The sequence below is a fragment of the Podarcis raffonei genome, chromosome 5 (genome assembly GCF_027172205.1).
Source record: "Podarcis raffonei isolate rPodRaf1 chromosome 5, rPodRaf1.pri, whole genome shotgun sequence".
Lineage (NCBI taxonomy): Eukaryota > Metazoa > Chordata > Lepidosauria > Squamata > Lacertidae > Podarcis > Podarcis raffonei.
This window is the reverse complement of record NC_070606.1, coordinates 15915757-15940322: the sequence shown is the minus strand read 5'-3', so window position 1 is coordinate 15940322 and position 24566 is coordinate 15915757. Positions and strand designations below refer to the sequence as shown.

The following is a 24566-nucleotide window of genomic DNA, read 5'->3' as shown; positions in this document are numbered from 1 at the left end:
GAGGATTTCTTCCGATTTATTTTGTAATGGAATTTATTGTTGGGAGCACGAAAGAGCCATTGACTGTAAGAGGAAAGCAATGGGGTTCTGTAGGTGGATATACTGATATTTAACTCCCGCCTGGTCGAAAATGAAATCCAACAGGGAATGTTTTACTTGCTCATATTTCTGTGTATCTTTTCACTCTTCCCTTCCACAGGTAGGCATGAGTGGGACTATGCAGCTCTCGGTTGTCGCTGTTGCTTTTTTTGCTAAAGTCAAAGTTCTGTATCCCTTTTGGCGACCTGCTAGCAGCTTCTGCTGTAGTCTTAGAAACCAGTGTAAATCGGGGGGGGGGCAGGATCTTATCAATGTGCCCGAGTGGATCTCTCTATTCAGCTGGGTTCCAGACCCTCCCCAAGGCTCATAATCCCTCTCTCGCCCCTGCCTTCACGAACCCTGAACCTTTCCATGAGACCACATCTTCCTTTGCCGACTCTCAACTACAAAAGGCCGAAATCTGCAAAGGAAAAGAAGCAGCAGCGACAGGACATTGTGCAAACATTCGTGAAAGAAGTCTAATCCTCAGTGCACCAATCTGTGGTCTTTCCAGCACAGCGTTTAGACCTCGGAGGGTTTCGTGTCGGCAGGCATGCAAATTGCCGCAGCGCAGAGACATACGTTGGTGAGTGGAATCGGCAGCTGCACTGTTGCCCCCCTCCCTTTCCTGGGTCTCCCTCTCTCCGTATTGTTGCACGAACGGGTTGCCTGTTCTCGGACGGGAGCAGGAGCAAGCCGAGAGCTATCGCATTTCAGCGCCGGATTGACAATGACCTCAGAGCCTGGCAGAAAAGTCCTCTTTCCCAAATGAGCTTTCAATGAGTGGTTGTGTTTACTTTCGCCAAAAACAAAAGAGAGAAGTCGGAAAGTTTATAACAGCATGGTCGTCACGGAGCACATCTTCCTGGAATTTGGTCGGTCTGGGTGTGGCTGTCGGGCTAATGGCCAAGTTCCTGATTATCGGGGTTGGGTGGGTGCGTAAGGGTCCTAGGCCTTCATACTGGCCTGTCCACAGCGTACTGGCAAGGGCTGAGGCTGGAGGCTGCTGTCTGCACTGCCGGATAGGTGAAGTTGGCGTGCTGCTTGGCCTTCAACCTCAGGCTAGCCAGGCTGGAGTTGCACGTGTCCCGGTACGTGTATGGGCTGGCTGGGGAAGCGTATGGGCAGGTACTGGATGAAACGGCCGAGTTAAGGCCGGGGCTGTTGAGGTTGTTGAGGCTGGGGCCTGGCACGCCAGTCACTGTGGAGGGAGCTACCATGGATGAAGGCATGGGCATGGAGCCGATGGAGCTGGGCGTGGAGAACATGGGCTGCGACGAGAGGGGGCTGACGTTCATCGAGTTGAAGAAGGGGAAGCTCTTTGCCGACAGGGTGCTGGTGGCAAGGCCTTTGGTGGCCCAGCTGTTGTACGAGTAGCCGCTGTACATGTCATCGTAAGGCTGCATCAGTCCATTGAACTGGGCTCCAAAGCTGTTCTTGCAGAGTTCGGCCTGTTGGTTCCTTTCTCGCTTCCTCCACTTGGCCCTGCGGTTCTTAAACCACACCTGTGAGAGAAAGGGAGTGTTTCCTTAAGTTAGCATTCTCTGTGTGTTAGCTTGGTGAGAATAATAATAATAATAATAATAATAATAATAATAATAATAATGGTAATAATTTATTATTTATACCCTGCCCATCTGGCTGGGCTTCCCCAGCCACTCTGGGCGGCTTCCAAAAAAATATTAAAATACTGTAATACATCAAACATTAAAAGCTTCCCTAAACAGGGCTGCCTTCAGATGTCTTCTAAAAGTCTGGTAGTTGTTGTTCTCTTTGACGTCTGATGGGAGGGCATTCCGCAGGACGGGTGCCACTACCGAGAAGGCCCTCTGCCTGGTTCCCTGTAACTTGGCTTCTCGCAGGGAGGGAACCACCAGAAGGCCCTCGGTGCTGGACCTCAGTGTCCGGGTAGACACCAGGCGGTGCTGAACTACAACTCCCATCGGCCTCAGTGAACATCGCAAAGGATATTGGGAGCTGAAGTTACAACGGGTCCTCAGCAATAGAACAGGTGGAACTTGCGACAAAATGTGGCAGGCATCCTCACTTCTAAGATGCGTACAGGATCCCAGCCAACCATCATTTCTCACCCCCCAGTGTTCCAACTTTCTTTCCCCTTCTGTTACTCCTCATTCCACGTCTACTGAGCATGCTCAGTCCACAATGGGCTTTTGTTGGTGTTCCTCCTCCCTGTACCCCCCCCCCGCCCCGTCCTTTCAACTTGTTCATGTTTGAGTGGGGAAATGTACTTCTGCAAACCTCAGGCCTTCCTCAAGCATGCAAGTATCTCCCCCTTGTTTCTTAGTGGTCCTACTTTGGTGGCACTCGCCGCTTGAGTTCACTATTAGGAGTGATTGTGAGAGGAGTGCCTCACTTTTTAAAATGCAAGATTTTGAGAGCAATCTGTTCCTCAGAAAGTACTTGCGCTGTATAATAGCTCACACAAAAAGTTAAAAGCCACATGCAGAGGCCTCTTCCATTCTGCTTGGTCTGCTATGTGGTTCGCTATCGAATCCTCAAATTCTGACCACATTAAGAGAAAGCAGAGCGGGTGTGAATGAGGCCTACCCGGACTCTGGCTTCAGTCAAGTTGGTCCAGACAGCAATTTCCTCCCGGGTGCTCATGTCCGGATAGCGGTTCCTCTGGAAAGTGGCTTCTAGCTCCTGGAGTTGTTGGCTGGTGAAATGAGTTCTCTGCCTGCGCTGCTTCTTTTTCAAGGAGCCATCCTCCGGATTGGAGTCATCGGTCTGGTTCTGCTGTGACTTTTCTGTGTCTGCGAAAGCAAAAGCAAGAGCACCGATTTGTTGTAATATATTACTGACTCACCATTGCGTGCAAGAAAGGGTTAACCTGAGCTCAGGTTGCCAGTGGGGGCGGAGCTTAGCAGGCTCCGAGTCTTTTCTCTTCCTGCTTCCTGGAACAAGCAAGAAGTCATGCGGTCATGGCTCCTGGCGAGTGAACCGAATCTCTCAAAAAATGAGATTTCGAAGCCTGTATCTTTACTAACCCAAAGATTGCATGGTCCTTTTTGTAAAGAAGCAAAATACTTTTCTTTTTAAGTCATTTGGAACCTTTTTCATCTCTGTTTTACTGCCAGTGGTTGGAGACTTATTTGCTGTAACTTCTGGAAACTTAGTAAAATATTCACTTACCTGCAAAGTCAAGTGTCTGTGATTTATTCTAGCCTAGGGGGTGGATTGGGGAGATGGCACAGCCTGGGAAATCCCTGAGGGCCAGCTAGAGGCCTGGATTTTGGCCTTCAGGCATGAGGTTCTAAAGCTCTGCTCTGCCAGTTATGATACGCTCATGTCTAAGAAACAAACAGAGCATCTCCCTTTCTAATCAGGCCGGAGCTGGAGGCTATGAAATGAGAAGCACGGTTTGCTGTTCAGAGCAAAGCCAATTTCGTACTTACCGCTGTGCTCTTGCCCCTTGCAGCTGTGCTCATGTTGTGGTGTCCCCGACTCTGAGAGGGAGAGATTGGGACTGTGGGCCTCTGAGTCAGTGAGCAAGTTGAACTCCATCGGCCTGGAATAGGAACTGGAGAATAGCTGAAAAAGAGGCCCAAGTGATGTCTGAGTGGCATATACAATTAGGAGGTCAGTTGACTTGGTGGGAATAAGTTCAGTTATGTGGGGTTAACGTCCAATAAGTGTGCTTGTTGCAGCCACAGGCTAACACTGTGAAGAATTACATAGCTGTCAAGTGTCCCTTATTTGAAGGGACAGTCCCTTATTCCAGCGCCATGTCCCACTGCTGTCCCTTATTGATAGATGTCCCTTAAATGATGTCCCTTAAATTTCAAAGGAAACAGCTCCTCTCCCTCCCTCCCAGCCGGCCAGGGCGGAGGGAAGCTCCAACTGTGTTGCTTGGCTGTGTTGTTCACCCAATATGAAGTCTAAGAACGACTGGGGGGTGGAGCTTGCATGCCTTGTGTGTGGCTAGTTAATGCAAGCTGAGGGGGGTTTTGAATGCTGGACGCCATTTTGTTGCACGTGCTGCTGCAAACTTTGCAGTGCAAAGCCAGGCCGGGGAGCCATCTTAAGTTGAGGCTGCATAGGCCTTGTGGTGCATGTGATTCAGATTCTATTCAGTTGAACCTCTGGTTACAAAGTTGGTTGGACAGTGTTCTCGAAGCTACCAGCATGAGTTTGACCAGACTGCAGGAGGACAGGAAGACTGGAGTGCCTGGAACAGGTGAGGCTGCTGGTCCCTTATTTTCAAATCTGTAAGTTGACAGCTATGGAATTAGTGTCTTTACTCCAGAACAGGTCCTATTGTGCACAGTGGGATTTACTTCTGGGAGTGCAGCTACTTTTCAAAGCTAACAAATAAACCTTCATGTTTGTGGACTGGTAGGTTCATGCCAAATGTTTGTGATCTGGTTACTTTCAGAAGCTAAAGACAGAAGCTAAGCCTCTGGTGCAAAATTTATACCCATTTCCTCAACGCAGGCGGTGTCAAAGCTGGGAGGCAATGCCTGCTTGTAAATTGGTGGCCATCTTCTTCTTTCCTTACCTCACATTTCCCTCCATTTTCATCCTGCACTGTTATTACAGGTAACAGCATATATGCAGTTAGAAATATTTGTGTCCCGTCCCCCCCATCCCCCACCGACTCCTTTTCTAAGATAAAAAAAGGTCAGTGTTTTTAAGAGAAAAAACCTCTGGACAGTTTTCCCCCTCTGCAGTAGACGTGAAGGCAAGCACAGTGGTTTGGCACATGTGCGCACGCATGCATAGACAAGCGCATGTGCGCACGCCACACACATGAAAGCGCACGAGTCGCCCTGGCACTTTGCGATGGTGCACCTGTACGTGAAACGCTGTGAAGGCGGGAGCCACGTTTGCCTCAGTATACCTTTTTCATGCAGCATTTTGTGCAAGGAGGCGAGTCCATCTGCGGCTCTGGCTATTGTCATAGCTTTTGCGTGATTCCTGGAATTATGCAGAAACGCACAGCACATTAATTCCTCGGATTAAGACTTGATTAAGATGTGTGTAACTTTGCAGTCTCAGAATTTATTAAGGCCCCCTTCTCAAGGAAGCAGCAGATGGAATTTCTTCCCAGTGTTTGTAGATGGTAATTCCACACACACACCCCAGCTATTTGCATATGACTGCATCTGCCGACCACAATTTCCTCTCTTCCAGGGATTGATGCTGCAAGGACCGGATTCAAATTTCTCCTTTTCACCTGCTAAAGACCTTAAGCGAGACAGTCGCCCCCTCCAGCAAGAGGTGACAAGTTTAGCCAACTTGCAGAAAGGTAAGTGGCATAAAAAAAGGAGATCTGTAGGCACCCCAGAAACAGGTTTTATTCTGTCTGAAGCAAAAGGTATTTTCTGAACAATTTTGCTTCTGTACAAGAAGCTACACATCACATCTATTTTTGCAGCCCTGGCCCTATGTGTTTCCATTGACTGAACTGGGACACGAACTCAAAAGGGTATGTTTCAGAATACAGCCTCAAATATTTGTTGCTGAGTGAGCAGTAACAGGCAGGGAATTTCTCGTTGTTCTATGCCCTGGCCCCAAATCAGCTTGTCTGCTTGTCATTGTTTTGAAAATAATATTTTTTTGCTCAGACTTGGTGCTGTTTGCTGGTATGAACTAAGTAGGAATTCATCTCTGGTTATTTCCAAGCACAAGAACTACATTTCACTCTTCTCCCTCATCACTGAACAGAAGTACAGTGGTACCTCAGGTTACATACGCTTCAGGTTACAGACTCCACTAACCCAGAAATAGTACCTCAGGTTAAGAACTTTGCTTCAGGATGAGAACAGAAATTGTGCTCTGGCAGCGCAGCGGCAACAGGAGGCCCTATTAGCTAAAGTGGTGCTTCAGGTTAAGAACAGTTTCAGGTTAAGTACAGACCTCCGGAACGAATTAAGTACTTAACCTGAGGTACCACTGTAGATGTTCCGAAGGAAGCCATCTTCCACTTGATGATGTAAATCAACACGCAAACGTATCAGCCGAAGGACAAGAACTACCCAAAGCACAAGAAGAGACGACACAGGACATTTTTAGCTCAACAACAGAGATAGGCCAAACCACAACAGAAAAAAAAACAACTAGAGCTAATTTGAATTAAAACTAGTGTTGTTGTTTTTCTGGTGGTACATGCCAGTACACAGGACCGGCACCCCCCCACCCCAAATCAAAGCCTTGCGCCTCCTTCCCAAAGCCCAGGAAGATTCTGCCTGGCTTACGGAGGGAGGTAAAAAAACACCTGGTCCTAACATCTCCAACATTCCCCTTCTTCTTTTTCCCATGGTTCCTCATGCTGCCTGAGTTGACTTTTGCCAATGGCAGTTCAGCCCCATTCCCCAATTCTCAGTTCCCGGGGAAAGCATTGACCCTACGTATGTGCAAAAGGAGGTGGGTCAATTTGGGGCCTGAGTCATTTGGGGCTTCAAACCCCAACACAAACAGCTTGAACTGGGCCTGGGAGGGAACCAGCAACCAGGGCAGCTGTTTTAAAACAGAAGGGTGTATGAGATCGAAATGGAACAGGAATCCGGATGCTGCATTTTGGGCCCATTGATGTTTCTGAGTTGTCTTCAAGGGCAACCCCACACAGAGAGCATTGCAGCCATTCAGTCAGGAAGTTGCCAGAGCACAGGGAACAGTGGCCAAGTCATCTATATCCAAAAGAGGTTGTAGCTGGCAGAGGCGGAGAAAGCCACTTGGGCGCCTGGGGCGGCATGCCCAGGGGCAAGGTGATCTGCCCACAGAGGCAGGGCGAGCCAGCCATAGGGGCAGGCCACACCATGGGGCCTCTGGAGTCTGCCTGCCTCCTCCCGCTCAAGACGTAACCAGCTGTACTTTTGAATAAATAAGGTACTGCAACCACTACTATGCTATAAGATCCACTATCCTGTAATATTACATATGGTATGTACAATTGTTTATTTTTTTTATATTAATTTTGCTGTAAAAATGTGTGAGATTACGATATTGTATTTATTTGCATTACCTAGAGCCTGTTCTACTGATGAAGCCTAGGATGGCGAAACAAGGCTAATATTCTGGAAATCCTTGTCTTAGTCTCTGTGAAAGGATTCTGTGGAACTGTAGCAACCCTTCATGTGGATTATTGGACTCTATGAACAGACAGGTGGAATAGATATTTATACATTTATGGACCTTATGCATGAACTGACTAGAGAATGAACTGATCCACTGGGTCATTTCTGCTTTATGAGACTTCCGTTGAAATCTACAATTTGATACAATGAATATTATACCTTATTTATTCAAAAGTACAGCCGGTTACAGGGACATGGGTGGCGCTGTGGGTTAAACCATAGAGCCTAGGACTTGCCGATCAGAACGTCGGTGGTTCGAATCCCTGCGACGGGGTGAGCTCCCGTTGCTCGGTCCCTGCTCCTGCCAACCTAGCAGTTCGAAAGCACGTCAAAGTGCAAGTAGATAAATAGGTACCACTCCGGCGGGAAGGTAAATGGCATTTCCATGCGCTGCTCTGGTTTGCCAGAAGTGGCTTAGTCATGCTGGCCACATGACCCATAAGCTGTACGCCGGCTTCCTTCGGCCAGTAAAGCGAGATGAGTGCCGCAACCCCAGAGTCGGCCACCACTGGACCGAATGGTCAGGGGTCCCTTTACCTTTTACAATCACTGTGCAGACTTCCACTCTGTTGCTCTGAAGCTGTCCATTCTGAGGCACCACCAATGGCTCTGTCTAGTCCACATTACTGCTTTAAACACATACCCTGCGCCACCAGGGGAGATGGTTTGTCATTTGGGCTATGTGTGGTGTCATCAGCATAAATATGCACTTCTCTGTCGAACCATGTTCCGGGGACCAGGGCAGCAAATTCAGATCATTTCTGATTTCGAACGTACATTCCAGAAACGCACAAAGTGGGAAAAGCGATCTAAGTTCAAGGAAAGGTCATGAATTTCTTGTATATAAGAATTGGGGGTGGCGGACGGGAGGATAAAGCATCAGGGCAATTTTCCTACACCTGTGATCTTAATGGAATTGAAACGGGAACCATGGGAAACCATTAATCACCGGAAGATAAACAGCCACGATTAGCCTGCTACTCAGAAGTAGCCGAGAGCCTGTCGGTAAGGCAAGGCAAGCTGTAACGTTTCTGCATTATCCAGTCCTCTGTTTCCACCACGTTTATTTGAACCAGCTACCAGTTCAAGGCACAGTGGTACCTCAGGTTACAGACGCTTCAGGTTACAGACTCCCCTAACCCAGAAATAGTACCTTGGGTTAAGAACGTTGCTTCAGGATGAGAACAGAAATTGCGCGGCAGCAGCGGGAGGCCCCATTAGCTAAAGTGGTACCTCATGTTAAGAACAGTTTCAGGTTAAGAACGGACCTCCAGAACGAATTAAGCTCTTAACCCGAGGTACCACTGCACCAGTTATTTAAAGCCCAGTCCCAGCGTAGCCTTAGACAGCACTCTCTCCTGTTTGTTGCCTCCATCTTTTGTGATCAGCAAGTAAGACCAGCAACTAAGGCCAAAGGACCTTTTGTTGTAAGAAAAGGATCATTCACACAACCTATTCACAGTCAACTTCCTAACAACTATATGTATTTTAAATTTTCTGTTGTAAACCTCTGAGCACCTTTTCGATGAAAGGAGCTATGCATTTACAATTTAATATAAAATAAATACGCTACGACTTATTTTTAAAAGTTGTGTAAGTTAAGGGGTAAATGGCCTGTGAAAAACTTGCAGTTCCTTCCTTCCTTCCTTTTATAGACCATGAAAACTACAGAGAGTAGAAAGTTAGAGAGAACCACCTCAATGTCTACATATGCTGTTTCATGCTGAATGTTTAAATGGTTTTCCCTGCCTGTGGAAATCAAATGAGAAACCCAAGGTTTTAATTTACCTGAGACAGGGCGACAGAATGTCCACTCCCAGACAAATTTTCTTTCTGACATATTTCTCTTATGTAAAACGTTAGTTTCAAGTTTGCCGACACTTTAAAATAATCCACCCAATGCAAATGCAGTCTGTGGACCTGAAATTTGAGGGTCAATGCATCTGGGACTGAGAGTGGCTTGTGAGAGTAAACTTCACTCTGAAAACTTCAGAGGGTTAGGCTGAGGCCAAAGGAGTTGCTTGCAGCATCACTGCAATGTGATCTACTGCTGTTGTGCTCTTTTTGAACACTGAAGAACTGTGCTGAAAAGAGCAGCTTACGATAGTCTTGCAATGTAAAGGTAAAGGGATCCCTGACCATTAGGTCCAGTAGCGGACGACTCTGGGGTTGCGGCACTCATCTTGCTTTACTGGCTGAGGGAGCCAGCGTACAGCTTCCGGGTCATGTGGCCAGCATGACTAAGCCGCTTCTGGCGAACCAGAGCAGCGCACGGAAACGCCGTTTACCTTCCTGCTGGAGTGGTACCTATTTATCTACTTGCACTGTGACGTACTTTCGATCTGCTAGGTTGGCAGGAGCAGGGACTGAGCAACGGGAGCTCACCGTTGCAGGGATTCGAACCACCGACCTTCTGATCGGCAAGCCCTAGGCTCTGTGGTTTAACCCACAGCGCCACCCGCATCCCTAGTCTTGCAATGTAGTCCAGTGTTAATATCATGGATCAAGTGGGACATATGCTGGTATGGATTTCTAGCCAAATTATGCCGCCCCCGCCCCCAAAAATAGATTACACTTCAAACTTCTTCGCAAGCCAAATTACTGCTTGTTCAGTTACTTTAAATATTTTATACTACCTTTCAATCATATTCTCGGCTGGGCTTACAAATCCAGAGATCAACTGAATTCAAAAGCCACATTGGCATATCACATTAAGTCAAGCCATGCAAACCCTCCAACATTTCTCCAATGAAAATAGGAACATTGGGGCATTCTGGGATCAAATCAGAAACCAGGACGGCTTCTGTAAATCCAGAACTGTCCCTGGAAACTAGGGACATTGGGGTGCAAATGTACTGGCAGGGGCAAACTTTGGTAATATGGCTCCCCGAGAGAGGACAAAATTTCCGCCTCCCATTTCTTATGATGGCAATAATTCTTTTTCCAATCCCAGTTGCTCTTTTTATGCATCTTTTCAGTAGGTACCTGTAAAGGTAAAGGACCCTTGGACGGTTAAGTCCAGTCAAACTTGACAATGGGGTGTGGCGCTCATCTCCACTTTCAGGCCAAGGGAGCCGGCGTTTGTCCACAGACAGCTTTCCAGGTCATGTGGCCAGCATGACTAAATTGCTTCTGGCACAACAGAACACCGTGATGGAAGCCAGAGCGCACAGAAACGCTGTTCACCTTCCCACCGCAGTGGTACCTATTTATCTACTTGCACTGGTGTGCTTTCGAACTAGGTTGGCAGGAGCTGGGACAGAGCAATGGGAGCTCACCCCGTTGTGCGGATTCGAACCTCTGACCTTCTGATCGGGAAGCCCAAGAGGCTCAGTGGTTAAATATTTGTTATTGTTGTTATGCACACACCCCTTGGCTCAGCGCCTGTGCGGGGAAACTGCCGGCATCGCCTTAAATCCAGCACTGCTGCTGGATCCCAAGGAGATGGTAGCTGCTTTACTCCTCCCTGGCCAAAGTTTGGCTCAACATGTCATCCAAACCCAGGTTTGTGATTTAGCCTCTTTAGCCTTTTATCCAAATCTGGAATCATGGTTAATGCAAGCCTTGAATTAGCTGCTGCCCTGCGCTAATCTGAGGTGAGACTTTGATCTGAGATGCTGCAGCCATCAGGGTAAAATGTGTCCCCACATATCACATGTTGTTGTTTTCATTCTTAACCAGCTCTGCATTGCTTTCAGACTGCTGTTTCCTGCACAACCGTGTCACACATACAACCTAGAATGATCTAACTATGGCAGGGAGTGACAAAGGACTAAAACAAACTTCCACGTTAAGTTAAGAGATGCTGTCTGGAAGCTTTCTAGACAATCATTTTCTCTGGTGTTCTGATGCCACTGCAAAGCCAAAGAGATCCATGGGCCCAGACAATTGCAGTAATGGGGGAACGTTTGATACCACATCCTAAGGTCCATGGGCAAATTAAACAGCAAAATAATGTATTATAAAAGTAATTTATGGATTTACAGTGGCTTATTGAAAGGCAGATCCATGTAGCAAGCTTGGAAGATTTGTCAAAGAGCACAGGCGTCCCTGCTAGCTTATCAAGTGGAAAACGCTTATCAAATATCACACACTCTATAGTCTAAAGATAGGGGGTGATGTATAGGTTCGCAAAAAAAAAGATGATTTTGCATACCCTTCAACATTTCACTCTTGTAAATGAGTGTGTAGTCCTAGGGGCAGAGTCCAAGGCTTGGATTTGCCACAACTAGAAAACAAGAGCTAAAAGCGTGCGCATGCACTCATTCCAGCGAGGCGATAAAAGCTGTGAGGCAAGCCACATACCCCACAGCAGTCCAAATACACATGAAGCACATGTCTATGCACATAGCTTCCTTTATGCAATTTACAACAGGAATTGGGGATCTGTGGCTCTTCAGCACTTAGCTTCCCAACTCCCATCAACCCTAGCCAGCATAGATAATGGTTAGGGATTATGGGAGTTGTAGTCCAACAACATGTGGAGAGTAACCTAGATTTAAGGTGCCATTTGGCACCTAGCTTATATATCTGAGTTTCTAACGCTGGGTAACTGACTGTGAGTTCAACTCAGTGGCTAAGGCACAGAATTCTTAAGCAGATATAAAGAGAGCACTTCTGCACATATGCAGACTGTTTTCCTCTCGCCACTGAGCAACTGCAGGTTTCCCCCTTCCCACACACTTAAAAGTAAGAAGTGGTGCTTACAGAAGGATGGCATATCACTCACACTTCTCATTTTAGAAATTAAGTACTGATCTAACATCAGTTGCAAGCAAATAATGACCAGAGCACATGTACATTCTGTTCTCCTTTCCGCAACACAATCCTGTTCTTGTTTTCCTTTCCCCTGTTAAAGGTAAAGGGACCCCTGACCATTAGGTCCAGTCGTGACCGACTCTGGGGTTGCGGTGCTCATCTCGCTTTATTGGCCGAGGGAGCCAGTGTACAGCTTACGGGTCATGTGGCCAGCACGACTAAGCTGCTTCTGGCGAACCAAAGCAGCGCACAGAAACGCCGCTTACCTTCCCGCCGGAGTGGTACCTATTTATCTACTTGCACTTTGACGTGCTTTCAAACTGCTAGGTTGGCAGGAGCTGGGACCGAGCTGGGACCGAGCAACGGGAGCTCACCCCGTCGCAGGGATTCGAACCACCGACCTTCTGATCGGCAAGTCCTAGGCTCTGTGGTTTAACCCACAGTGCCACTTGCGTCCCCAGTTACTCTTTCACAAATAGGGGTTTTCGTTAGCGGTGAATTTATTCTGCTTTAGTTCTGAAATGCTTCCCTACGCTATCCCTGTGTGGAGAGGCTATAGTGCAACAGAAGAAGAACAAAGATTTGCAGCATAAAAAGTTATGGCATTTCAGCAGGAAGTTATGGGATATGCACAGGTTGGAAATGAAGCTCCTGCTTTAAATCTCCTACATGCTGAAACAGGATTGGAAGCAAGACCAAGTAGGACCGCTCCGAGAACATCATCAGCACAAATCATCCTGTGTGTACATTAAAAAGGCCCTCCGGAGTGGCCCTTTGTTGTTCTGATACACAAGCCCACCAGAACTCAGCCTAGGGGATCTGATATGATACGAGATCTGAGTCCTAGAAGGTAGCTCCACAAATGCTGAATGCATTTTTCTCAACAGTTAACAGGGGCTGCCTCCCGCCTCCCCTCCCATTCAGAATTCAGGAGCTGGCTGTCCCTGAATACATGTTAACATTATTAGAGCTGCCTCCACAATCCGTCCCACACAAAAAACCCACTCCTCACCCTACTTTGCCTTCATTTCAGCAGCCCCAAAGGGTGTGTTTCTTACATCTCAGGAGAGTGGCACTTTTTATCTGTATTGATGTTTCCTGTCCGCACTAGTGGGTGGAGTTTGATAAGATGTGTTTGCTCACTATTTTTGTCCCCTCCCTGCAATTTATTGTGTCATTGACATGCTGCAGAATTCACCTGCAAAAACCCCCAGACCTGTCTGGGTGGGCTCTGGGACAGACCTGCAATGTGTGAGCTTAGGCCAAAAACTACTACGACTACTACTACTAATGTTATTATTTATACCCCGCCTATCTGGCTGGCGTTTCCCCAGCCACTTTGGGCGGCTTCCAACAAAAGATTAAAAATACATTAAAACATCAGTCGTTAAAAACTTCCCTAAACAGGGCTGCCTTCAGATGTCTTCTAAACGCCAGACAGTTGTTTATTTCCTTGACATCTGATGTGAGGGAGTTCCACAAGGCGGGCACCACTACTGAGAAGGCCCTCTGCCTGGTTCCCTGTAACTTGGTTTCTCGCAGCGAGGGAACCACCAGAAGGCCCTCGGAGCTGGACCTCAGTGTCCAGGTTGAACAATGGGGGTGGAGACGCTCCTTCAGGGATACATTAGTGGCTCAAAAAACAGAGAGGTCACCCCCCCCCCAGGTTACATTTCAAGTCACATTTTCACTCTGCTGTGCACCTCGGAGATGGGTGGGGATGCCTTCACCTGATGTGCATTGCCTCATTTCCTGCAATGTCCCCCCCAACTCCTTTTCATGAAACCGTCATTTGTGTAGACGCTGTCATCCATGCAAGCAGAACAGCTATCTCAAAGGTACATCTGAAGACAGCCCTGTTTAGGGAAGCTTTTAATGTTTGATGCATTACTGTATTTTAATATTTTGTTGGAAGCCGCCCAGAGTGGCTGGGGTATAAATAATATATCAAACAACAGTATTTCTCAAGACACTATGAGGTAACGTTGCGTGTACTTGGATTCAAAACCAGAGGCGGGGGCACAACAGATTAAGGTATACACAGCCTTAGAATAGGTAAAGGTAAAGGGACCCCTGACCATTAGGTCCAGTCGTGACCGACTCTGGGGTTGCGGCACTCATCTCACTTTACTGGCCAAGGGAGCCGGCGTACAGCTTCTGGCTCATGTGGCCAGCATGACTAAGCCGCTTCTGGCGAACCAGAGCAGCACACGGAAACGCCGTTAACCTTCCCGCCGGAGCAGTACCTATTTATCTACTTGCACTTTGGTGTGCTTTCGAACTGCTAGGTTGGCAGGAGCAGGGACCGAGCAACGGGAGCTCACCCCGTCGCGGGGATTCGAACCACCAACCTTCTGATCGGCAAGCCCTAGGCTCTGTGGTTTAACCCACAGCGCCACCCGCGTCCCACAGCCTTAGAATGGCAACAGTCAAATAAAGAGAGTGTCCCATTAGGATCACATTAACACTTCCCCCTAGGGGAATCATCCTGCAAATGTTATAGCACAGGGCTGTTCAACTTCCAAGAGACTACAGTGATCTACCCATTGGATTGACCAGAGTTGTTGAGCTTTTTTTGGGAAAGGGACCTGTGATCAACCAACATCGACCAGGGACATCCCACGATTGACCGGTAGATCTCAAGATTGACCTGTTGGACAGGCCTGTTATATTGGAACCAGTCCTTTGTAGCAAATTATACTCCTGGACCTGGAAAAACGCATGAAAATTTGGGTCACTGATTCTCAATCCACTCCTACTTTCTCCCAAGTGTGACACGGAATCACATTTTTGAAGGACTAAAGAGAGTGCTTGCTTGTGGATATAGGTAATTATTAAAGTAACAACAACAGAAATCCTGTTTGCTTTATGTGGGCTGCAACATTCCCATGCATATTAACGGACGATGAGTCAGTTTCCCTGGTGCAATATTCAGAGATGAAAGAAGAGAAGCCGGGAAAGTTGTTTTTAAAAATTATTTAAAGTCAGAAAGATTCTGATTCACTTCATTTCCTATGCAAGGTACAGTTAAGGCAGATTTCTTAGCAGCGGAGCAAAGAAACAGCATTTGGGGAAATGACAAGCTGGAGAGGCCTTGCCTTTTAGGTAAAGGGTTACCTGCTCCAGACAGCGAGCTGAACTTCGCGTCTATGAAACAGGGACGACAAAAGAAAAACGAAACACGCTGTGCTGTTGTTGTGATAGTTCATCTGTTCTGTAGGCTAGGTGGAATTTGCTGACTCGTCCTTCAGTAACCTCTCCGATGGGCTGCTGCAAGAGCTACTAAAACCATGTTAGGTGAGGAGAAGGGGAGACTCAACCACAATTGCTCCGATGGTGAGGTGCGGAGTTTCTCTGGTCTTGCAGCTTTTGAGATCATGTTCTTCTCCAGGGATGGGGGCTGTGACCCTGTGCTGCTGCTGCTGATGATTTCATTGCATGTATTATGATTGCTTAAATTTGTCCTGATGTTACTTGTACTGTATTACCTTGGAAGCTTTGGAAAGGTGAATTTATAATTTTTTTGAAGCAATGGCAAGGCTTCACAGAACTGCCGATTTTCATTCTTGCCCACCATTCAAAGGAAGAGCTCAAGTCCAGCTAAGGAGCTAAGGGTGGTTGATTTATCATTGCTGTTAAACATCCTTTACTCTAAAAGGTCTAAGAGATTAAATACTGAACATTCAGAGGAGAGATTGATAATGTCACTTGTGCTCTGGAACAATTCAGTGTATATTATTTATCCCACCTGCCCTGTTCAGGAAGACGTACAGTGGTACCTCTGGTTAAGTACTGGTACTTAATTTGTTCCGGAGGTCTGTTCTTAACCTGAAACTGTTCTTAACCTGAAGCCCCACTTTAGCCAATGGGGCCTCCTGCTGCTGCCACGCTGCCGGAGCATGATTTCTCTTCTCATGCTGAAGCAAACTTCTTAACCCGAGGTACTATTTCTGGGTTAGCGGAGTCTGTAACCTGAAGCGTATGTAACCTGAAGCGTATGTAACCCGAGGTACCACTGTACTATTTGGTACCATTGGTCCATGCTTACTCCGCGCCGCTGGAGCACGATTTCTGTTCTCATCCTGAAGCAAAGTTCTTAACCCGCGGTACTATTTCTGGTTTAGTGGAGTCTGTAACCTGAAGCATATGTAACCTGAAGCATATGTAACCTGAGGTACCACTGTACACTACTTTATTTTATCTCCTTAGGAATAGCTTGGAAGAGACATCAGGGCTGTTCATCTGTTACATTTAGTGCACATACAGTTTTTGTACAGTGTACACAAGATTGCTAATTTTTACACATATTAATTTATGGATATTCTATACATATTTGGTGGCATATGATCGCGTGCAGCACTTTTTGATAAAAGTTTTTTTCAAATTCTTGCAGAGCCTATTCCAAAGACACAACTATAATATATATTTTGAAATTAGATTTTTTTAAAAAATTGGTTGGGGCTAGAATGCTGCTTCTTAAATATTGTGGGGTGGTATCAAACATTCTGTCAGCTTGAATGGCTTGAAAATCTGGTAGATTGCGATTATGGCAACTTTTGAAGCACTCTCAAAAGCTACAGTGGGATTTATTGAAGCAGTTTTTAAGAATTGCTAAGAAATAGTCATTATGGCTACAATCCTACACACATTATAAAGTTTTTAACATCGTTACAGTTATTGGCATCTTTGGTCTTAATTTTTTTAAACAATATTACATTTTTATATTACGCTTGCTCTTTTTGTGGTATGGTTCTTTTTGTTTCAGAATCTTGTTTAATGTACGAAGAGTTGGACATTACTTTCTCCCATTTTTTCCTCTGCTTTCCCCCATTTTCAATTTTCTAATAAATGAATTTTTTAAAAGGAAGTGGGTGATAAGAGCTTTCAGCCTGTTTATTTCAGTGGGTCTAATGAGTCTAACTGGACGCGGGTGGCGCTGTGGTCTAAACCAGAGAGCCTAGGGCTTGCCGATCAGAAGGTTGGCAGTTCGAATCCCCGCGACAGGGTGAGCTCCTGCCAACCTAGCAGTTCGAAAGCATGTCAAAGTGCAAGTATATAAATAGGTACCACTCTGGCGGGAAGGTAAACAGCGTTTCTGTGCGCTGCTCTGGTTCGCCAGAAGCGCTACATGAGCTGTACGCCGCCTCCCTCGGCCAGTAAAGCGAGATTAGCGCCGCAACCCCAGAGTCGTCCGCGACTGGACCTAACGGTCAGGGGTCCCTTTACCTTTAGTGAGTCTAACTAACGTTGGACTTCACCCAGTTAACATTTCTCCAATTACAAACATTGATTTAACAAGAAGGGAAGAAGCAAAATAAATGGTTCAGAAACAAATATTCAAATTAATGTGGGTCTCTAAATAACTACAGCAACAAAAACAGGAGAGGATAGAGTTCAAAGAATCAGCTATGTAACACTGAGTAATTGGGGTCTCTTAGAGCAGTCTCTGTTCCCGCTGCTACAGTCTTGGACTGGGAAGCAGCTGTAGGATTCATCCTGTCATTCCCTGGCTGCAGAATAATGTTTTAGGACAGGAGACAGCAGTTCTCTGCTCCACTGTCTTATCTGCATGTTGCTTTTTACTCTCTGCCTCTCTCTCTGTCTGTCTCTGTGGTTTCACATGATCTTCCCTCTCCCAAATCTCCCACTCTCCCATCAAAACAACAACAACATGTCCTCTTAATCTCCTGCCAGCAGGCTCCTTAGTGCCAAAACACTTGTGTTCCAGGTATCCCACAGGAAGCCACACTTTACACAGGGTCATGTAAGGTTATAATGTGCGTCCCCATCAGTTCACACGAGGCAGAAGCATTTCAGGAGGGTGGAGAGGAGGGATGTGCCTTGTGGAGAGGGTCTTTGACCCAAGGAGGGGCACAGCCTGAGGAGAGTCCAAAGGACTGGACAGATAAGTTTTGGGGGCTGAATTTCCCCACCCAAATCAAGTAAATAAATAAAAATACTTAACTAAAAGTAGAAACAATCAGAATCATCTTTGAAACTGAAATACTCGCTGAGGTCACTTGGATTTTCAGCAAATCCAAGAAAACTTGTTTTAGTTTAGATTTTTTTAAAAACAAGACCCCCAAAAATTGTTCTTTGTAATTTTGCAATATATACTCGTTAACCACATGAAAGGTACTCCCTGATGTCAATATTTTATTTAGCTTCCTAGTTTTCAAACGACTGACGATTTTGACAGGTCTGTCTGAGCACTTGGGGTCAAAAGAAAGTAATTTGAAACAACTGTTGTTGAGACACTTCATTCTGAATCTGCTAGACCGAATATGGTGACAGGTAGGTGTCCTGCCCCCCCAACATAAATCATGGCTACGCCTATGATCCCCACATTACCTGTATTTATACATATGCACAGGTGTGGATAGGGACGTGAGTGATGCTGTGGGTTAAACCACAGAGCCTAGGACTTGCCGATCAGAAGGTCGGCAGTTCGAATCCCCACGGCGGGGTGAGCTCCTGCCAACCTAGCAGTTTGAAAGCACGAAGTGCAAGTAGATAAATAGGTACCACTCCGGCGGGAAGGTAAACGGCGTTTCCGTGCGCTGCTCTGGTTTGCCAGAAGCGGCTTAGTCATGCTGGCCACATGACCCAGAAGCTGTACGCCGGATCCCTCGGCCGATAGAGTGAGATGAGCGCCGCAACCCCAGAGTCAGTCACGACTGGACCTAATGGTCAGGGGTCCCTTTACCTTACAGGTGTGGATGTATACAATAGATCCCACAATATGTTGAGATTGGCTAGGGAGACCGGGCTTACATTCCTGACAGCCATGTAGCATGGCTGAAAACCTATGCAAGTTGCCTGGCTGGGCAGTAAGCTGCGTCAAACTCCCTGGTCCTGTCTTCTGACTGGTTTTGCAAAACAAAAAGCGCTTGAGTCAGCAGAAACACATTCTTTGTTTAGAATCAGCAACGCAAGCAAAGAAGTGTTACCATTGAGACTGCTAGCATGAGATGGGAACCCGGACAAAGGAAAAGAAAGAAGTATCTAGTCTGATTATTTCTCCACATCTTCTGACATCCTCTACGCTGGTCTGTCTCAAACAGCAGCAAAACTTGAATGCCTCGTTGTCACCTTGTTTACTTGTTGGAGAAAGGAGAATCATACCCCTGCCCCATTAGGCCTGAAAATACCCAGGATGGCCTCAAGTTTTCATACCAGAGAGAATTCAAGGCAACCCTGGTATTTTAGCAGACACAGCAATCCAGGAACATCTCAGGGCTGCCAACTCACAGCCCTGTCTGTGGCAGGAATCCCATTTTCCCGTCATGGATGCAGAAAGGGAAGAATAGAGATTTGGTTCCCATTTCCGGTAAAGTCCTAGTGAAATGACCTCCCATCATTCCCCTCCCCCAAAACAAGCCCGCTGAACTTTACACCACCTTCCCACTTAGCAAAGCTGCCTGCAGGTTAGTCAAAATCCACACACAAAATATGGGATGGGTCGCGATTTGTTGTTCAAGCCAGGGGTTCTCAAAGAATGTGGCAGAAAAAGATAGAAAGTGTGGCAGGAAGATTCAAGGGCAATCAAAGAAACACTTAAACATTTCAGTGTAGTATAGCATAGCATAGCCCAAAACAATTACCGTATTTTTCGCTCTATAAGGCGCACCAGACAAAACAAAACAAAACAAAACAAATATTCTGAATCTCAGAAGCCAGAACAGCAAGAGGGATTGCTGCACAGTGAAAGCAGCAATCCCTCTTGCTGTTCTGGCTTCAGGGATAGCTGCACAGCCTGCATTCGCTCCATAAGACGCACACACATTTCCCCTTACTTTTTAGGAGGGAAAAAGTGAGTCTTATAGAGCAAAAATTACAGTATTTTACTTGCAGAATATGCACAGATGTCTTTTTAAAATGAGAGCAATCCTACTTGTGATTTTATTTCCCAATACATTTCTTCTCATAGAATCATAGAATGGTTGAGTTGGAAGGGACCAAGAGGGTCATATTGTCCAAACAACCTGAAATGCAAGAATATTTTGTCTCCAAAGTGAGGCTCAAACCCATGACCTTGAGATTAAGAGCCTCATACTCTACCAAATGAGCTATTTCACCTGTCAATTAAAAAAACAAAAATCTTACAGCAAATTTTTATTCTGAAAAAAGTTGCCATGGGGGGGGGGAATTTGAGAACCACTGTTCAAACCCATCGGGGCCATCTCATGCGCCTTTGAAAGCCAAACCGGCCCCAGTGGAGCCACTCAGTCAGCACCCTTCCAACCCGCAGCGCTGAGCTCCCGGCGAGCAAGGGACCAGCGGGTCGCCTGCCGTCGAGGCTCGAGGGGGCGCCCCACCACCGCTCCGAGAGGGGGCTGGGAAGGGGCGTCTCTTGCTCCGCCCGCCCTGAGCAAAGGGATCAGGCTGCCAGGATGCGTAGGGGCCGCCTCGCCAATCGCCCACGAGGCGGGCTCTCTCCTGCCAAGCCGAAAGTGGCCACGTCGGGGCGGTCGGCAGCTGCAAGACAGCTGCGCCTTTTCTCGGCCGCGCTGTCCCCGCAAAACCAGGGGGAGCTGGTGGGGAGGTGCCACCACCGAACTGTGGATCGGGACCACGAAGTGCTCCTCCAGCTCCCTCCGCGGGGGAGAAAGTGTTGCAAAGCTTTAGCGGCGAATCGCGCCAGATCACGCGCGGGGAATAATTAAATTGGAGAGATTGGAGAGTTTAGAAGGGATCCGGGGGCGGGGGGGTCATCCAATCTAACCCGCTGCAACGAATGAGAGCGGGGGTGGGTCGGTGGGTGGGGGTCGGGGTGGTATGTCAAAGGGACTGCCTCTTTTTCCTGCCACCATTCCGCCGCTCTCGCTGAACTTGCGCGGAGTGCAAAGCGCGTAACTGACTCCTTTTTCTCTTTACCCAGATCCACTCTTTGGAGAACCGATTGCGGCCCAAACAGCTCCCCACAACCCCCATCCCCTGATCCGAAGCGAGGCAGCGGGGCTGCTCCCTGGTTTGCCCTGAGCTGGGCGGCCAGAAGGCGCCCAAGCACCGCCGCCACTGCGCACACGCGGTTCCGTGGTTGCGCCCCGATGGCAACTAAGACAGAGAGCAGGCGACGGCTTTCCGCCTTCTAAATGCTACGGTGCTTTCTTACGGTGTTTTATATGCAAAAGAAGCGAGCAAGGAATTGCGGAAAAATGATTAGGCAGCAGGGGCCGGCCTCCCCTTGCCCCCCTGCCCCCTTTCCCAACGCACAGCGTGGGGAGTTGGGTGGCGACGTGGGGGTAGTTCAGCTTGTGCGCGAATAGTCCGCCGAGTATTTGGCGTTTTCAGTCCAGATTAGATGTTGAGCTTTTCTTACCCGAGTCACAGTTTGCTTGTGGCACCGACTTAGCAATGCCTGCTGGTTTTTGATCATATGGGATGGGGGGAGTCATTTGTAAAGAGCACAATGTCCCCGCACTGGTGATCAAATGCCAATTAAGCCCTGATAAACTAAAACCACACAGTAACTTCTGCACAATATTCGTGGGGGGGGGGGGGAATGGTTATTATGGACATCTTTTTAATTACGGTTTTACTATGGACATAAAACTTTGCATACCGTTGCATTCCGAGTAAGAAAACAGGCAAAAACTGAAAAGGTACTTTGGTGTCACGAATGTGCAAATTACTGCATTCTATCTTGTTGAATTATAATTGCGATTATTTTAAATTAACGGACAAACGTATTGATATTGTGGTTTATTTAGATGCATTTACATCTTCCTAGTCGCCGTGGTTTTCATTCCGAAGAAAGTCAGGATGCAATATGTCTTTTGAACAATTTTACTGTTAAATTATTTTTGATTTGGCCTTTGAAAAATATTGTCTTCTGTACGTAATGTTAAATTATAAATAGAAACTTGAGTAGAGAAAATAGTCCCAAAACTATTAATCAATAACTATTAATAAAGTAACTGAATTACTAAGGTGACATTAACATGCATTTGGGTTTTGTTTTGTTTTTCGTTTGAGGCTTTCATTTTTGCAGCGGTTTGTCGATTTAATAATCATTCTTCTCTGAAGGGTCTCCTTCCTAGGCAAAATCCAATTTTTATTTTCGTTCACTGAGGACAGATTTTAACCAAAGTTAAAAGTCCTGCTGATAAGGAGTCGTATTTGCCAGCAAAAAGCGGATAAAAATTAAACAAGAGTTCCCAAGGGGAAGACTGAATATCTCCTCTTCTGGGAATCTGCAAGATCCCTCCGGTTGTAAACAGGAGCACGGTCCTTACATAAATATCATTTGTCTATCTGTCCAAAAGCCGACGGGCTTTCCCCGCGCCATTTCGCTTCCTCTCTCTCCCCACTCTCTTTCTCGCACACCCGCAAGCTTGTTTTTAGCAAACCGTTACCTTACAAAAGAAACCCCGGCTCATAATTTCGCGCGTCTACAAGCACCGTTTTTTCGACTCTGCGGCGTCTGTGTTGCAGTTTAGAAAGCAGAGTTTATCTGAGTCGGAGGGATCGCCTCGGCTCTCCTGCCCAGGCGCCTCGACTGTGCCCTAGCCACCGGATCAACTCACCCTCGGGTTCCCGAGCCCCGAGCCCCGTCCGTCAGTGCCTAGGAGCACTTCGCGAAGCCTCGACGGCAAGGAGAGCCAGTGCGCTGCCGGGGAACCGTGGAGTGGGGGACTTTCCACGACTGCAGAAAACCACGCCCGGCCCACCGGCTGCGGCAGGGGGAGGCTGAGCAGAAGAAAGACCGGCCGACCTCTACCACAGGCTCGACGGGAAGGCCGGGACCAAACAAAGGACAAGATGCGCCCTCACCTTTCCAAGAGCAACTGGCAGAATAGGCATCACCACACGCGGCGGCAGCAAGGCAAGGGGCGCGCAATGCAAGCCGTCGGGCGCACCCAGCCTTGTCCCGGCACCCCGCCCCGTCCCGCCCCGCTCTCGGCTGTCTCCGTTGCCTCGCTCCGCGGGGAGAAGCCGGCGCAGCGACCACTTACAGCGCGCGGCGTCCGGGCGCCCAGAAAGAGCCGTCGGCTGTCCTCGCCTCGCCTCCGCGCCAGCCTTCGGGGCTGCCCAGCTCCGGCTCCGCTCGTCGTAAGTCCCTGCGGAGTAGCGCTGCCGAGCTGCGTGCGCTTGGCCGCAGCCTGCTGGAGGAGGGTCCCGCCGTCGAGTGCGTCCCCTTCGCGGGGGCCATCGGCTTTAAGGATGAGGCCATCGGCGCCCCCAGGCAGCTGCCATCGGGCAGCGCGCGCCTAGCCCGCCCCATTCGCAGCCGCGCGGCTGGCCAAGCGCCCCCCGCCCCCTTCCAGCGGCAAGGCGAGGCGTCGTCGGGCCCCGCCCTTGCCAGACTCTGGCGCTCCCCGGGCCCGCCCCCTCGGAGGCCCTCTAGTGGGCAGGGGCCGGCCCGCTCCCTCGGGCGAGGAAGGAGGGGTCGCGGTGGCAGCGGCTTGCCAAAGCCTCCAGGTGACAAGGAAGGTCCCCGCAGGAAGGTTGTCCGTCCCCTCGGGGTTTCTCTGGAGCACCCAAAGACCAGAGAGTTAGTAAATGCAGGCATGACTGGCAGCCTTTTAAACGGTGAACATGATGATCAGTGCCGGATTTATGTACTGTATAGGCTAAGTAGGCTGAAACATAGGGTCTCTAAGTCTAGGGGGCCTCACCAGCCTGCCTTCTCCCCAGTGGGCAGTCTCCCCTCTCCCAAAATTGCAAACCCAAGACTTCATGCAAAGGCAGGGCAACTCAGGCCCAACAACTATTAGACTCAGGGCTTGCCAGTGGGTCCAATTTGAAACAGTGGGGTGTAATTTTAATATTTTTTTTTTTTTTGGTAGGGCCCCAGTTCACAGCCAAAGTCTGCAAAACTTTATATCTTATAGCTACAAATAAAATCAATCTAGATTGCCCTGGTGTGGGGGCCCCCTTAGGAGCGGCTCACGGGGCCCAATTTGGCCCTATTGCTCTAATTGCCTTAAGGTCAGCCCTGATGAGACTGTGCAGGGATTGGACTGACAAGCCCTGCACCTTCTAAGTCCCTGGTGTCACCATTCAGAGTACAAGACTCAAGGACTCGTTATGGAAATAAAGGGGGGGCACTTATTGGAAATCAGTTTTGTCACCTCTGCCTCCCCCAAACCCCGAGATGATGAGCCCAGCCACCTTTTATTCACAGTTGCATAAGCACCACACTACAGCATGGCCATAAACTTGTACATTCAACTGCTGAAATATATACCCAATATGTAACAATGGAGATTTATGTTACTGCTTTATGAATTAACACTGTGTGTTATGAATGGACTCTGTATTTTGTGAATTACCTAAGAGCCACCAATAGAGAGCTCCAGAATCTGACAGCTAACCAATTAGGTACTACCAAACAGCGACCCCTATTGCTGAAAGCAGGTAACCAGCAGGGAATGCTTCAGCTCAGACTTTGCACTGTTGACTGAACACCCCCTGCTGTGCAGATAATGGAGAATTGTATCCCTTCTGGCATCCTGGCCAACTCTATTACGCTGGTGTAAACCCTGGTGCACCAGAAGCCCAGAATAGCAGCAAATAAAATCGGCTCATATGTCAGCAACTGATAAGACTTGTCAACCAGTTCTTCCAAAGTCTTCCTAAATCAGAAAGCTCCAAAATACAGGCCAAAAGAGAGCAGGTCTGGGAAGA

General features: G+C 47.8%; 1 protein-coding gene and 1 long non-coding RNA gene across 4 annotated transcripts; one reads left to right on the top strand and one right to left on the bottom strand.

Moving 5' to 3' along the window:
* On the bottom strand, positions 1-23177 carry PITX3 (paired like homeodomain 3). 2 transcript variants are annotated; one of them, XM_053387981.1, is made up of 4 exons: positions 22892-23177; positions 3495-3607; positions 2647-2852; positions 1-1583 (listed from the first exon to the last, which is right to left on the bottom strand). In XM_053387981.1, exons 1-4 carry the CDS (start codon positions 23158-23160, stop codon positions 1035-1037), a joined length of 1137 nt encoding a protein of 378 aa, XP_053243956.1. In that variant the 5' UTR covers positions 23161-23177; the 3' UTR covers positions 1-1034. The 2 variants fall into 2 exon arrangements, with proteins under 2 accessions (XP_053243956.1, XP_053243957.1); XM_053387982.1 differs by lacking the exon at positions 22892-23177 and adding an exon at positions 4940-5101 and having other exon boundaries at positions 3495-3630.
* On the top strand, positions 579-11165 carry LOC128413683 (uncharacterized). Of its 2 annotated transcripts, none has more exons than XR_008330402.1 (4): positions 579-664; positions 3518-3678; positions 5233-5347; positions 10874-11165. It is a non-coding gene; the product is annotated as an uncharacterized LOC128413683 (long non-coding RNA). The 2 variants fall into 2 exon arrangements; XR_008330403.1 differs by lacking the exon at positions 579-664 and adding an exon at positions 2847-3214.
* Positions 23178-24566: the final 1389 nt, after the last annotated feature.